General features: G+C 36.6%; 1 protein-coding gene across 1 annotated transcript; it reads right to left on the bottom strand.

Moving 5' to 3' along the window:
- Positions 1–7,106: 7,106 nt before the first annotated feature.
- On the bottom strand, positions 7,107–10,609 carry LOC106066446 (uncharacterized). The gene is made up of 4 exons (XM_013225467.2): positions 10,414–10,609; positions 9,373–9,965; positions 8,979–9,065; positions 7,107–8,016 (listed from the first exon to the last, which is right to left on the bottom strand). Exons 2-4 carry the CDS (start codon positions 9,953–9,955, stop codon positions 7,886–7,888), a joined length of 801 nt encoding a protein of 266 aa, XP_013080921.2. The 5' UTR covers positions 9,956–9,965; positions 10,414–10,609; the 3' UTR covers positions 7,107–7,885.
- Between the last annotated feature and the right edge of the window lie 6,455 nt (positions 10,610–17,064).

The raw sequence follows: 17,064 nt of genomic DNA, 5'->3' as shown, positions 1-17,064 counted from the left end.
ATTTTACAATCTCATCTACAGATTTTGGCTTTCTCTCCAGCAGGAATATTTTTAGTTCGCCCTGACTCTCATAAATGACTTTATCCAGCATAAGAAATACCTTTAGTCCATCAAACGTCTTTTCTATTTCTGATGACTCTGTCCAATTGTCGAAATAGCTATTCATCTTGTCTAAAAATGTCTGGGGATCCTCGTTGGTTTCAATGGTGCAATAAACATGTTGTTGACGATAAAACGCCTCAGTCTTTCCAAATGTTCGTAATAATTGCTCCTTTACTATTCGGTAATTATTCTGATTCATGCAAATCTTTGACGGTACCTCTGATGCAAATGATTTTGATAACAAAAATGTCCATTTATCTTCATGAAAAGCCAATTCTTTCATTTCAATTTCAAACTTCTTAAAGAAAATATCTATGTCTATTTTATTCTCATCAAACATTGTACCTTTATATTTTGCCAATTTATTTCCAGACACGTCATTTTTCTTTCCAGTACCTTCCTCTTTAGCTTTTTCTTTATTTATTGCCAACTTTTCTTTCTCTATGGCTAACCTTTCTTTCTCTATAGCTAGCTTCTCTTTCTCAATTTCTTTATCCATAACTAATTTCTCTTTACTGAGAGCCAACTTCTCTTTCTCTATTTCTTTATCCATAGCTAATTTCTCTTAATCAATAGTTAAGTTCTCTTTCTCTCTTTCTTTTTCCATGGCTAACTTCTCTTTCTCTCTTTCTTTTTCCATGGCTAACTTCTCTTTCTCTCTTTCCTTTTCCATGACTAACTTCTCTTTCTCTATTTCCTTTTCCTTGACTAGTTTCTCTCTTTCTATTAATCTTTCTTGTACATATTTTCTCAGCTCTGCTCCTTCTAATTCAATAGTCTCCCTTTTTCTTTCAAAGCAACTATCTCAGCTTTATCCGCCATTTGTAAATTTTCTTTATAGAGTTATATGACCATATCCATTAAATATATTTGATTCTCATATACTTAATGCCTGGACCCAACAGTGTTAATATCTAAATGTAATGTAATGAACCAAACGTTTAATGTCATTCGAATACAAATATGAATCTACTTCCCGGAATACTCTTCTTCCTGCTGGTATAACTTCCAATGCTAGTGTATATTCTCCGCCGGTGATATGAGTCTTTCGTTGTTTGTCTATATGCCGTGGTCAGTGTATATCCGTTGGTCCTAAATGGGCACTGTTCTCCACCGTAGTCAAAATTCCCTAGTGTTGCCCACAGCAGTGCTAATAATCGTACTAATTTTCCATCAATATTGAATGTTAAAGGTTATTGTTGAGAACTATGACCAGCCAGAATAATGAACATGTACTTCAGCAGCCACTGACATGATTTTTATTATATTTTTTTATTGCCAATAAATTTATAGTACATCCAAATACATTGGGTAATCCCTGACGTTTTCACATTGGTGAATGTAGAGAATTAGGCCGTCATAATAATTATAATGATATAAATCTAGATTTAAATGTTAATCCAATTGATTAATCCCGCAACAATGTTTTTAGTTAAGTTTCAACTAAAGGTTTATGTTTACCAGTGAGTTTAGTACGTAGCATAAGATATCTAGATGACGCTAACTCTCTCAATCTTAATAGATCTAGAGATCTAGAGATTTTGTTACACTTTGTAGTAATAGTAATACCTCAATAGGCATGAATTAGATACCGATATAACGCAGGTCTTGCCTTTTCCGTTGGGCGCCACTTGTTACGACACAAGACTCTCTTCGAAATAATAACACTCTCTCAGGTTATTACTGTATAAATACTTTAATATTACAACAATTTATGTAAACATGATCATTTCATTTCTCTTCCTGTCAATCTCTCCCGGCTTCCCCTTTTTAACATCCCTTCCATTCATTACACAAATTCGCGCCTTTATTCATGCACACCGTGCTGCGCTACGACCGTAACAGTCTTGCTTTACAGTTGTTGTGTTTTTTTTTATTTGGTATGCTTTTGTGATAATGTCTGAGAAGGCTATCATTACATCACAATATAACAGGTAGGCCTATAGATCTATTAATACTTTCTTCATTTCAATCTGCTGACACCTATAGGCCAATTAATGCGTTTATATTTTTATTTCTATAAATTTTCTAGTACGTGAATTCTCAAACGTGCCATAGTAGTTTATTGAGATAGCGTGTATATGACTTTGTTAGATCTTTCGCTCTCTAAGAAATATTACGTTTCTTTAAAACTTTAAGATTTTAATCTCTCCAGCAATATACATTGAATATCTAGGTTAACTTTCACTATCATTATTCCAACGATCTTAGCTTTTCAGAGGTTGTTTTTAAGTTTAATGTCGAACTTTTCAGTTTATTCGGGGGGGGGGGGGAGGCTGTTAGTATGATTACTCCCTTGAGTGACAGCATACTATAAGGCGATAAGCATAGGAATAGCTGAATGCCAGTAAATATGACTCCTACATTTCTATCCACCTAATTTGGAGACGTGAATGGCTAGTAGCATGGAGAGAGGTTTCAGTAAGAGATTTCTGCAAAACGTGTTCAAGGCGCTGGAATCCCAACTGTCTATGTCAGACTATGTCTGTATTCTTTTCACAAACGGAAACAAAACAAACTATGACGCTCACAAAACGCTAAAGCAGATGCCAAAGAAACTTTTGACAATTACAATGGACCTTGCTTAAATAATATCCGAATTGTTGTTTTTTTTTAATATTCATTGCCATTTTCATTGCCTTTTATGTAGATCAGGTAATAATTGTAAGGACATAACTCATTCATTTGTATTAATTAAGTTAAACTATTTGCATATTGTTAATTATGATCTAGGTTCACAGTTAGCAATAAACAAACAACAACCATTAGTGTCATGGCGGAGAATGATACTTTATTATATTGAACGCGTGCACCTTTGCGCACCATATCAACATCCCCTTTTCTTTAAAAAAAAATTAAAAAAAATAAAACATTTCGGGGAGTATCATAGAAAAAAAATAAAACAACAACAACATAAACAACTAAACGTAACATACATGTATACGCTTCAATCAATATGAAACATATCACATTTAAAAATCAACATTCAATAGTTCATTAAGACACATAGTCATTGAATCTTGTCGGTTTCTTCAACTGATCCCTTGGTCGCAGGGAATGATGAGTTGATGAGTGGCGAACGTGTTGATCCTGAGTTCTATTGTCCTGTATGTTGTTATCAGTATCGGGAAATATATCTTCTTCTGTTTCTCTGTTCGGGTTAATATGCACTCTGTTTCTTTGGTACACTGCACCATTGTCACCTCGAATAATGTAAGCTCTCTGATTGACTTGAGACTGGATTCTTCCACGTCTCCATGTAGGGTCATTAGGAGATTGGAAATAGATCATCTGTCCAGTTTTCAGCTGACTTAAATTTCTTGACCTCTTATCATAAGATGTTTTTACACTCATCTGACGTTTTTCTTTCCTTCTCATAATGTTCTCTTGACATGTAGAAATCTTAATGTTACTCCTTTTGTTTGGTATCAGTGTTCGAGTCATCCGACCAAAAAACATCTGAACTGGGCTTAGATTTGTGTCTTGCCTTGGAGTATTTCTAAATTCCAGAAGAGCTTCATAAGCATCTGACTTTGATTCTCTAGATTTCTTCATTATGTTCTTCAAAATTTTAACTGCTGACTCAGCTTTTCCATTGGATTGATGGTGTCCTGGAGAAGATTTCAAATGAGTCACTTCCCATTCCATCATAAATTTGGAAAAATATTCCGATGTGAACTGAGGTCCGCTATCAGATATACAAACTTTGGGCACCCCATATCTTGCAAATAAAACTTTCAGTTTCTTTATAATTGCGTGTGTTGTTGTCAACTGCATGTTTTCTACCTCTATGAAATTTGAATAATAGTCCACTATGGCTAGATATTGTTGGTCACACATTTGAAATAAATCAATTCCAATCTTGTCCCACGGATTAGAACCTATTTCGTGATGTATTAATTCTTCTCTCTGGTTTGCTGGTTTATTTTTCTGACAAATGTAGCATGAGTTGGCTATTTCCTGTATTCGAGCTGATAATCCAGGCCAGAAAACTGTTTCTTTTGCTCTTCTTTTCATTGAGTCTACTCCCAGATGTGCTGCATGGAGTTTTTCTTCTATTTCCTTGCGAAGTGATATCGGTATGATTATTTGTTCTCCTTTCAACAGGAGTCCGTCTTCGTATGTTAACATGTCTCTTAGTGAAAAATATTGTTTGAGTTCAGGTAAACTATTATGTTTGTCTGGCCATCCATTTAGGATATACTGAATAAGTGTTTGCATTGTTCTATCTTTCTCTGTCTCGATTCTGACTTTCTCCAGCACTGCATCTGGTATTGCCAGTCCGACTGTATTGACACAAACATCAGGGATATCACTCTTTTCCTCTGATGGGTCTCTACTCAAAGTATCAGCTATGAACAAATTTTTGCCTTTGACATATTGAAACTGGATATCGTAACGATAAAGACGCATCATTAGACTTTGTAGCCTTCTCGGAGCAGAACTGAGTGGTTTTTGAAGGATGTTTTCCAGTGGTTTATGGTCATTCTGAACTATAACTGTCCTGCCATACGTATACTGGTCAAAACGTTCCAAACCAACAACCACTGCTAACAATTCTTTTTCAATCTGTGCCCATCTTTTCTGAGTATCAGTTAATGATCTAGAAGCATATGCTATTGGACTGCCATCTTGTAATAACGCTGCTCCTAACCCATTTTGGCTACTATCTGCTTGTAATGTAAGCTCTTTGTTAGGGTCAAAATATATCAATGTGCCATGAGTCGATATTTTCTGTTTTATCTTGTTGAAAGCTCGTGTGCATTGATCAGACCAAACAAATGGTATGTTCTTTCTGATCAACTCTGTTATGGGCTGTAAATCTGTCGACAAATCTGGAACAAATCTTGCAAGATATTGAACCATGCCACAGAATCTTCGGACTGATGAAATATCTTTTGGAGCATTCAAACTCAAAATCGCAGATACTTTGTTCGGGTCTGGTTTTATTCCTGCTTCTGTAATAATATGACCCAAAAAATTAATCTCAGCTGTTCTAAAAACAGACTTTTCATGGTTCAGTTTAATCTTCTTTTCTTGACATCTCTTCATCAGCTCTCTTAGGTTAATATCATGATTTCTGAGTGCTTCTTCTTTCGTTCTTCCTCTTCCTACCACTATAATATCATCAACGTAATTGAAACAGCCTTTCAGTCCTTCTAGTGCTAGATTTAATCGTCTCTGAAAAATTTCTGAACTCACTTTCAGTCCAAATGGTAATCGTTTCCATTTGTATCTACCAAAAGGGGTTATCATTGCTGTCAAATTAGATGACACTGTGTCTAGTCTGACATGCCAGAAAGCTTCTTGCACATCCAATTTGCTGAATATTTTGGCCTCGTTCAAATCTGCCAATATGTCATCTAAAGTAGCAAGATTATAGAATTCCCTTAGTAAAACTTTATTCAGGGCTTGTGGATCTATGCAGATCCTAATTTTTCCATTAGCTTTTTCCACAATTGCCATCTGACTCACCCACTCTGTAGGCTCTATCACTGGTTCTATGATTCCTCTCTGCACTAGGGTCTTTAACTCCTCCTTAACTCTTTCTTGTAAAGCAATAGGGATCTTTCTACACGGCAGAACCTTGGGCTTAATGCTGCTATCAATCTTTAAAGACACTTCTCCTAAGTCACCCAAATCACCAGTAAACTTTGGACTATAGTCTTCTTCTTGGTTATTCACTACTGATGCTATGAACCTATCTTTATTGACTTTGATTAACTTCATTCTTGTTAAAGTTTCATGACCTAGAAGGCATGCTAGATTATTTGGTACAACTATATATTCCACCTCAAATGTTTCGTTAGTTTTCTCATTTCTCGTCGTTAGAGTGGCTTTCCCTATGGGTCTCATTTCAGTCTTATTCCATATTAGTAATCTTTGCGTTGCCTTTTCTATCTGATTCTTATTTACGTATTTTTCCTGGATGGTATTTACATCAGCTCCACTATCCATTTGAAACCTTACACGGTGACCATTTACTGTCATAACTGCTGTCATCCTTTTCGTTTTGTGGTTCTCCAAAGACATCACCCATTCATTTTTTACCATCATGACATCATCTCTTGTGTCCGACTGTAGCTGTCTTTCATCGTTAGACATATCATCTGACACCTGCTGAATTTTCTTTTTGCACATCACAGCAAAATGATGTCTCCCTTTGCATGCTAGGCACATTTTACCCCATGCAGGGCAATTTTCTTTAAAGTATTCGTGAATCATTCCACAATACCTGCATTTACCTTTCTGAATGTTTGTTCTTGAAGGTGTTGATACTTTCTCAATGATTGGAGGGTCGGCTTGTATTTGTCTCAACTGTTTGTTGGCGGTCTCGTATGCTCTGCAAATATCTCTGCACCTTCCAATGTGAGACTACTATCTTGTAGCAATTTCATTTTGAGGCATTCATGTCTAATACCAAGAACTACTCTGTCTCTAATCAAGCTATCTTCCAGGCGTTCAAAACTACACGTTTTTGCTAGTCTTCTCAGACTTGTTATGTACTTTTCAATGTCCTCGCCTTCTTGCTGTTCACGCGTATTGAACACATAGCGCTCATAAGTTTCATTCGTTTTTCCAATGCTAAAACTTTCAAATTTGTTCACTATTTCTTCCATCTTTCTTTCTTTTCCCTTCTCAATTTCAAGACCTTCATATATGTCCATCGCTTTTGTTCCCATAATTGTTAGAAAGGTGGCCACTCTGACCTCCTCTGATTCTTCCGACAATTTAATGGCTAACTCATAGTTTCGCCAGCTCCGGTGAAACTTTTGCCAATTAGCGGCCATGTTTCCTTCTACCTCGAGCGGCTCGGGTACAGGAAGGAAATTTCTAGCTGCCATTGCACGGCGTAGCCTTGAATTGTTGTCTATTTATTATTGCAAACAATCAACCTTTATATACTGATTAATGATTACCTCTGATCATTAATACACCGCTGCCACCATGTTAATTATGATCTAGGTTCACAGTCAGCAATAAACAAACAACAACCATTAGTGTCATGGCGGAGAATGATACTTTATTATATTGAACGCGTGCACCTTTGCGCACCATATCAACACATATAATTACATAATATATAACAAGATACAGAAATGTTCCACAACGAATTAAAAGAATTACAGAAGTTAAGAATCAAATCCGCACAGCATTAAAATGCCAATTACTAAGAGCTTTATTGTTTTTTACTATAGGCCTATATGTTGTTTGTGAAATTCGAAAGGGAAAGAGGGGTAACACAGCAAACGACAACCATGAAACCTTTAAACTCACGTCACGTGATATGTTCAAATTCATTTCAATCGCATATAAAAAGAAGAAAAATTGTATTTGTTAATATTATTATTTTTAAAATAGTGTAACTATTGTGGTTTGTAGTGTAAAAAAAAATCTTTTAATGTATATCAATACAAAATAAAACTTAAAATTGGTGCAGTGTGATATGTTAATTATGCTGTACGATGAATGAAACTAAAGGTCTATAATAAATTATGATCATGAAATATGTTAATTGTGTCTCAAAGTTTAATAACAGCTATCACATTTTACTGTATGTTACTTTGTTACTTTTGCTCTTGAAAAAATAATTCGTGAGTTTTTTAAAGCATTTTCCACGCTATATCCAGTCCCAATCACACTAAGCTATGCCATGAAGAAAAGTGTTATCAAAAAATAATAACTCAGTGATAATGTACGTGTCTTAACGTTATTGACATTGCTCAGACATACACTTGTGAAAAGAAAAGTGATTAGTTCCTCTGTCTTCGGCTCCAGAATGTTACTGCCTCGTGTATGTGATGACGTATTCCGGATAAATTCTATCGTCCTCTTTAACCACAAACTCTCTAAACATCCAGCCTTCACTGATAATGGAATCGTACTGAGCAGGTAGTGGGTTTTTGAACTGTTCTGATGGATAAAACAAATATGTTTTATAAATATTATACAAACATTTGTCATTTATAAAAATCCTAAACATTTTAAAATTATGTCTTTATTAGATATTCATGCACACCGACTGAGTCTTCAAAAGATAAGGCTAGCTAGTTCGATGGTTACACTTTCGTGTGGCGAGCGGTCCGGGCTCTTTTGTCACGATGGTCCATCTTTCTAATGCCGTCCCGGAAGACGTTTGAACTCATACTCCTGATTTTATTTCTGAAGGAATACCAGAAAACTGGTACTACAGTTAGATCCCAAATGTTAAGTTTATTAGGCCGTATTATAGGCCTAAACTTTCAGATAATGGTTATTGCCAAATTTAAATTTTAAAAAATATGAAAAGTAAGCACTTTTTTTTTAATCCTATAAAACTTAGACCATTAAATTATATCAGCCAGGTTGGCATGAACATTTGGACGTGTGCAGATCGTATGTAAAGTAAACTTTGGAGCAGCCTATGCATTTATTTTATTAGAGATATAATTAACTGTTTATCTTATCTTATATAATACAGACGTTACTTCAAAAAAGAAGATGATTACGTCCTACGCGTCATGCATTTAGTCATGCATATTAACCAATGACTTAAATTCTGCCAAGTCACTGGTTTTCCTGGCTAGCTCAGGCAACCCATTCCATGCTCTAATAGCACTAGGGAAGAAGGAGTATTTGTACTAATAATAAAGTTGTTGTTTTTTTTAAATTGAGATTTTAATCACTGCAGTCTCTTTAATCTCAAACCTTGAACAAAATCACAGTCATAAAAAAAACAAACTAAAATATCACAACTTTTTTTTTACCCTCAATAAGAACGCTGATAATGTTAGTCTTATTTTTAGATGTGGGCCAGAAATGACATCATTCCCTAAATTAGGAAAGAGTCAAGGCAACGCGCAAAACTTCTTAGACTTTAATCAATGTTCTCTTACCCTGAAGTACTAGAGGATTTCCAAGTAGCATTCTGCACAGAATCAGTTTCAGTCTGTTTCCCGGAGGACTTCTGTTCTGAGTTGGATCTGAAAAGACATAAATTATTAACTTTAGAAATAATAATAATAAAAAAATAACAATATTAGGTCTGCATCGAACAAGTTTGTTAAAATAATTTAACTATTAACCTGGTATTTAAGTTGATATTGTTGTGAAGACTTTTAATAAAAGAGATATGTTTATCAATCTTTTTTTGCATCTCTAACATCTAACATCTCTTCTAACAAAAATAAAAAGTATTCTTTATTGTCATTACTTCACACTTCACAAAACGAATTGTTTGGGATAAACGTGATAATGATTTATGATAGTTTTAATGAATTTTAGATAGACCTGCGTATTGATCTGCTTTAATTGCCTTTTCAGCGGTGTAGATTCCACGGCCAAATAAGTTGTCGTCACTTGATTGCCTGACATTGAAACCTCCAGTGACAAGTCCGCCAATTCTATCTACGGTGGTTCCGTGGAAAACGTAATGTTCATTAATCTCATGGTATAAGTCTTCCTTCATGAAGCCAGGGAGAAGTCGAGTTGTGAGTACATTCTGTCTCTCTCTTCGGGACAGCGTGGCAATGTCAGGACAGATACACCCTCTCGCTATCTGCCTCCGAAGCATGTCCCGCCTGGCTTTACGGTATGCAGCGAAAAGTGTGGCGTTCTCAATTCTCTCAACACCCAGAACGACAATCTGATTGTGTTCTAAACCTCTTGCATCTCGACCTTCACCCACCAGCCTTCTGTCCCATGTTTCTTGCACCAGGGACTTAATGGCCTCGTTTGTTCGAAAATCCCTGACGTCAACCAGAAAAGGCTGGAATTTGCCATTTGTACTCCAGTATGCAGGGCTCTCTCGGTCATGTTGAAGTGCGTAACGCAGAAAATCAACAGTACCTCTAGGAGATGAATTGTATGCCATTTCTTTCCTCCTGTGCAGTATGAAATAAAACACGTAATCACAAAGCATTAAACAAGCAAAAAATGTTTTTTAAATATCAATAAAGATTATCTAAGGGGAAGAACCGCAACATCACCAATATATCTCTCAATACTGCAATGTCTATCTACATTTTTCTATATATAAAACAAAATTGTTAATTAACACTAATTGTTTTTTTTTTATCCGTTTATTATCTTCGACTATGAATAATCGTGCGAAATTTCAAATTGATATGAGAATGGGATAAAAAACATGTAAAATTACTTCCAGACAGACAGACCGACGAAGTGAGTTAATAAAAGCTTTTGGTTAGGGTGTTTTTTTTTTAAAAGGTAGCGCTTATTTTGGAAATTATTTAGTATTAAAATGGAAGACGTTTCAGTGTAACCTTATTTTAATCTTTATTTTAAAAACTAATTTTTAAATGGTCTACTTACCTAATTGTAAGATTTTTTAATTTAATTTTTTTTTATTGAAACTAGACTTTAATGAAATGTTGATAGGGCCTATATGTAGCCTAAACCTGACAGTTGACGATTCAAATATTGTGGTCGAGTAGGTCTACTTAGAACAGAAACAAAACTTCTAAAACCAAAGATCAGCCAAACTATGAGCTATTTATACCTGAAACTATACTATCTCTTTAATATAGGCCTAAGTCTATATAGACCCACTTTAAATCTGTAGGATTATTCCCAGAACCGCAAGAACTAAGTTTAATTTTAACTCCACGAAAATCCACAACTATGACGTAGATGTTTAAGTGGCAAATCGATTTTCTCGCTTCCAGGTAGCGCATATCAAAACTGAAGCATTTCCGAATCACTTCTCAGCGCAGTAGTGCTTTTCAACCCGTAAAATATTTTCTATGCTATACAATCTTTCACCCCTGCAGCAGTAAATCTTTGTTAAAATGTGAACCAAGTATAATTACAAGAAAAACTGAAGGAGAGTTATTAAGAAACATAGTCATAGTCGTAAAAAGAAAACGACGACAATCAAACAGCTGCCACTAAATTATAATTTACAGATTCAAGCTAATAATAATAATAATAATAATAATCTTTATTATCCGTAAGGAAATTTGTCTTACAATTTGTGCATTACCAAACAAAAAACATTATAACTATAAGAAACCAAAGTGTACATTCACACCAGACTCACTCATAATTTACATGTGACAAAGTTTGTACCAGATTATAATAGCCTACTTTGAAAAAAAAAAGAGAGAAACGGTAAAAAGGGGGGGGGGGAACAGGGAAAATGCTATGGGTATGTGCTCATGAATATTTGAATCTGTAGTAAGAGAACATATTCTGGGAACAAAAGGTGGTCACATATTTCATGGTCGATTGTGATTCCTGGTATGGTCACATTTTTTTTTCTCTATTCATCTTTACCTGTCCTTTCCTTTGTTGCACCGTTGTGGCGCCATAAATGATGATTCGACAATCTCACTTCATTGCTCTCTATCTTTTATCAGGTTTAGAGTTTCTTTTTTTTTTTTTTTTGTGGAGTTGTGGTTGTCTCATCGAGCTTCTCCCCAGGTGGCGGGTAGGGAAATGCCCACCAGATATGGTACGTACTGGGGAAATCAAATACTCGGGACGGTGCATAAAGCCTTACAGTGGAGGCACGAAAAAAATACTAAACTTTTAAAACTTTGATTGTAATACCGTTACATTTGATGTAACTTGTCAGTAATCAACAATATCAACATACATTAGTAAACAACAATATTAAGTAGCCATATCATAAACTCCGCCATCTGCCGGTTCCAAGCCCGGGTGAGAAAGGAGGAGGGTTTGGCGTGGGGCTAACGACCCCACCCTGTAAAACCACAATTGCTACAGAAACGGCAAACTTCGAATGACTGATCTCTTAAATCTCTGTTGGCGAACTTCAAAAGTCCCAGAGGACTGGCAAAAAGGAGTCATTGTAAAGCTTCCAAAAAAATGGCAACTTGGCTGACTGCAACAACTGGAGGGGCATTACTACACTCTCTGTCCCGGGCAAGGTTTTCAGCACTGTCTGTAGATGAGAGACTTTGAGAAGAACAAGCAGGCTTCCGATGAGGCAGATCATGAACAGAGCAGATCTTCGTTCTACGAAATATCATAGAACAAAGTCTTGAGTACCACCAACGGCTAACGATCAGTTTCGTAGACTTTAAGAAAGCGTTTGATAGTGTCCACCGAGAATCACTATGAAAAATAGAGAATACGGCATCCCAGAAAAATTTGTCCAGATCCTACGACACCTATATAGTCAGTCTAGTTGCTGCATTAAAATAGAAGAAGGAACAATTGAGTTTTTTTAGCATCGAGACAGGGGTGCATCTTATCTCCCTTCCTTTTCCTCCTAGCCATCGACGACATAATGAGGAGAGCAATGAACCAGACTGTGTTTGGTATTCCGTGGCGTGAACAAAACCGAATGACAGACTTGGAGTTTGCTGATGACGTTGCAATTTTTTCGGGGCTACAAATAAATGCATACAAGAAATGACGGAGAGACTAGATAGAGAGGCACCCAAAATTGGCCTCCGCATAAACTTGGATAAGACTAAAATTTTGCGAGTGGGATTTAAGGCAAAGGTTGCTCCCGTCAGACTTGGCGAGTCAAAGCTTAAAGAGATGGACAAGTTCACTTACCTTGACAGCATCATAACAAATGATGGGGATTTCTACCATGATGTAGCGTGCCGAATAAGAAAGGCAGGGAGCATTTTCCAAAGGCTGCAGCCTATTTGGACAAGACAAGCCATTGGACTCGAGCCAAAAATACACCTTCTCAACACAATCGTCCTTCCAACTGCAACATATGCATGTGAGACATGGAAGTCATCTGTCAAAATTGAGAAAAGACAAAATGTGGCTCAGCAAAAATGGCTGAGACGGATTTTGGGAGTCAGTTACACAGATCAGGTCTCAAACAAGAAAATCATATGCTGAACTGGGAGTTGAACACTTAGTGAGGTTGTGACAGAGCGTCGCATGAGGTTTGCGGGACATGTTCTACGACAAAATAAACTATGCATACCAAGAGTTGCGATGACATGGAGGCAAATACAAGGAAAGCGCAAACAGGGACGTCGTCGCATTACTTGGCGCCTCATCTTTATGGAGGACCTCAGAACAGTGAACATCAGGTGGGAGGAGGCTTCAGTCATTGCCAATGACAGATCTTTATGGAGACAGCTTGCCGCCCAATGCGCCGAACGGCGCGGGAGGACCTAAGTAATATCATATTAGCTATTTTACCTTTACCTATCCCTTAGTCTGTTGGACCATTGGGGCACCAAGCAAGAATTTTTGACCGTCTTTCTCCATTCATCCATGTCTTTTGCCTTGTTTAAAACCTCTATCAATGGTAGGCCCGTCCATTCTTTTATGTTGTCCACCCATCGCTTTCTATGTCTGCCTCTTCTTTTTCCTGGTACTGTTCCCTGAAGGAAGGTCTTTAAGAGCCCCGTGGATCTTGCAATATGGCCAAATATTTTAAGCTTGCGTTTCTTTAAAATAGTAGCAGGTCATCATGGGGTCCGATCGCTGCAGTAACCCTGTCTCTAATCTCTTGGTTTGTGACGCGGTCTTTGAAAGTGATGCCTAGGATCCTTCTGTAGCATCTCAATTCCATTGCTAGGATCCTCCTCTCTAGCTCTGCAGTCAGCGTCCAAGACTCGCAAACATATTAGCTATACATTCACACAAAGATTGCATGTGGAACTCTAAGACTAACATTTTCTTCCAATAGTCCTTCTGGGTGGATATTTAAGTCGATTTGATTCACCTGACAGCAAGAATTTAAGAAAAAAAAAAACTCCTCATTTTAACTTTTTATAACAGAATTTGTTTATTCTGGTATAGCTCACACAGTTGATTATAAAGTTCAGTGTCATATCACTTGAAATTCTGGTATTTGGAAACATGCTATTTTAACATTGCCTTTTTCTGAATAGGCTTTGGCATAATAAGCCGCCCGAAATTAAAAATCCTAGTCGTCACCAAGACTCGATCCCGGGATTTCTCGTTTCACTACCAATCAGCCACCACGCCCCCCTTCTAAATATGTCAACAGGTCACGTGGAATGACGTGTAAGGATTTTTCCCATGACCCGCGCTCTTACGTTACTTCGAAGTATCTGAGATAATCGTTGAAGGTTACGATCGCAGATATAAATAGATATAACCACTAACAGTATGATGTTTTCTGGAAATCATGTTATCCACCACATTGAAAGGTGTTAGAGTGTTAGCTCGCTCGGGATATAGCTGCCTAGCGGAAATAACAGGTAGTAGGTAGGCTTACCGTAAAGACAATAACAAAACGTGTTAATTTTCTGACCTTCAGCCCAACAAGTCAGAAACAGGTGCATATTGGGACTGTTCTCACTCAAAGGCAGTCACATACATGAGATGCTTAAAAATATTGTTTAAAAAGTGAATAGAATTTCGTGGGAATTATTACAATCTACATATTTATTTTTACAAAACTTGTCTCAACTCTCTGTCTGTCTGGTACATGAAGCCGTTATTGCTTCCACTTCTTTATTTGAGGCCATACTAGAAACTTTGCCAATTGTGCATTGTTCCTAATAAAACATGAATCATTAACATAAAATTAACCAATTAGTGAATTCAATAGTGGTAATTAATTTTGCTTGGTGGGAACTACCATCTTCTACCAAGGGCGTCCCCAGATGGTGGATAGGGAAATAAATAATTGGAAATAAGATTTAGCTGTGAATATCAAATAAAAGGCCGTGGACCAGCTATGGCTTGCTGTCATGGAGGATGAGGTGGGACTTTCTAGTGGTTAGGATATTCACTCAAAACATCTAAAAACAAAATTCAGGGAAATGATTGCAAAAAGCGAGTATAGCTAGGACGCTATAACTCTTAAACCCGGGAAGATATTGAAGATTGTAAACTAGGGATAGTAATTCATCTATGAGAGACAACTCCAAAATTAAACAACAGCTGCCTTGCAGATGATTCTGGTTGGTCAAAGGCTCAGGGAGCACACCCAGAAAGAAAAGCCTCCTGGCCCTTAACACATTCACACAGAACCTCATCTATGTGGGAGTTCAAATGTGGGGCGTCCTGCTTTTGGAGCCCAGATCAGAGATCAGAAAGTAAAAATTACTGAACAAACTCCAAGACCAAAAAAAAAAAAAAATCCTTCAATGGATTGCATCTAAAGAAAAAAGAATCTTTAAAAATATTTCTTCGTGAAAATGAAATAGATGTAGCATGCATCCCAGAAACCCACCTGAATTGCAACCTTCGTTTTTCCATTAGATGCTACACCTGTATAAGACAAGATTAAGAAAACAGACCCTAAGGAGTTCTTACCCTTATAATAGATATAACTTTGCCCTACTCAGCAGAATCAGAAATAATGGGCACAAATCTGCCCTGATAGCAAAGATTTAGGGCTCGGTAATAGCCCCAACTAGACCAGATCAAACAACATGGGACCCATTCGGAGGGTGAACGATGGGCCAAACGGGGTTGTAACTGGCTCTTTTGGGGAGAATTAATAAAAGCCCAAACGGGGTCCTTAAGTGAAACCTAAATATCTTCAACTGCATCTGCCCACAGACAAGGTACTTAATCTTAAATGTATACAAAACATGGGCGTAGCCAGGATTTTTCGCCCCCCTTCCCGCCAATATATATATATAGGCCTATATATATATATATATATATATATATATATATATATATATATATATATATATATATATATATATATATATATATATATATATACATTTATATGTCTGTGTGTGTGCGTGTGTGTACATAATTAACCTTTAATAGAAAATTTTAAAAACATCGATAACTACTAGTCGGAAGGGCAACGCTGAAGCCATTATCTGAGGATTAGTACAAAATATGAAAAGACGTATTAGCCACAATAAAAAGAAGCCATTGCGAAATGCCTAAACCAAGAAGAAAACAGATCAACTCCCATAATTATAAAAACTAACAACCAACCATGGAAACGTCAAGAAGCAGCAAATGTATTTATCAAAAAACTAGCAAGAAAAGTTGAAAGCAGCATGGAGGCCTATGCAGATAGCCACGCGTAGCACAGAAAAATATTGTAATAACTGAAGGGAGGTAAACTCAACGAGACGTTTATTTACAGGACATGACAAATACATGTAGAATAACATGTCTTGAGCACAGCTTCGTTACATCAGCTCTCACTTGGGCGGAGATCGTTCTCTCTTTCTAATGTCAACATCCTTCCTGTCTAGTCACTGATTCTTTCTGCACTATCTTGGATGGTGGTGTGCATGGCAAGGTTATAACAATATGTATAGGAACATTTCGGCTATAAGAAGCTTTTGATTATCTCAGTGAGTGGTCCAAAGACTGAGGCATGACCATCAATACCAAAATGACAACATATACCGTCTTCTCACTATCAACAAAACAAGAGACCATAAAATTAACACACACAAAAATGACAGTTCTACATATCTTGGAGTCACACATGACACGAGACTAACTTGGAAAAAACAAATAGAAAAAGCAAATTAAAAAACAACAACAAAGAGTAATGGCATCCAAAATTTATCACTTATTAAAAAAAAAAATAGAATATTTATAGAATACAGTTCCACAGCTTGGAGTTCAGCAGCCAAAACCAATTTAGTTAAAAACCATTTATTTTCCTTGTTTGAGATACCAAACGAAGTAATTTAGTACCGGTAGGCCTACCAATAGTAAGTTAACTAATTGTTTGTTTTTGTATTATTAATTCTTGTGTTGTCATGTAAAAGAAATAATTGCTTGATCCGAGATTGGGTAGGCCCTATCGGAGAAATTAAGTGTACAAACTTTTGACCAGACAGACTCACAGACAGACCGAGTAAGTTGATATAAGCTTTGTAAAAACAACACCAAAGGAGGAAATCGCTGCCATGGATATATCAATTAGTACGACGTAAAATTGGGAAAGTTCCTTTTTAGACTCATCGGAATATGTTCACAAGTATTCTATTTGTCTAGAAATATAAGCATAGTCCTATGTTGTTTTGAATCCCTTATTGTGTATAAGGGATGAAAGCC

This window comes from Biomphalaria glabrata, chromosome 8 (genome assembly GCF_947242115.1).
Source record: "Biomphalaria glabrata chromosome 8, xgBioGlab47.1, whole genome shotgun sequence".
In the NCBI taxonomy this organism is placed as follows: domain Eukaryota; kingdom Metazoa; phylum Mollusca; class Gastropoda; family Planorbidae; genus Biomphalaria; species Biomphalaria glabrata.
This window is presented reverse-complemented; position numbering and strand designations above follow the sequence as displayed.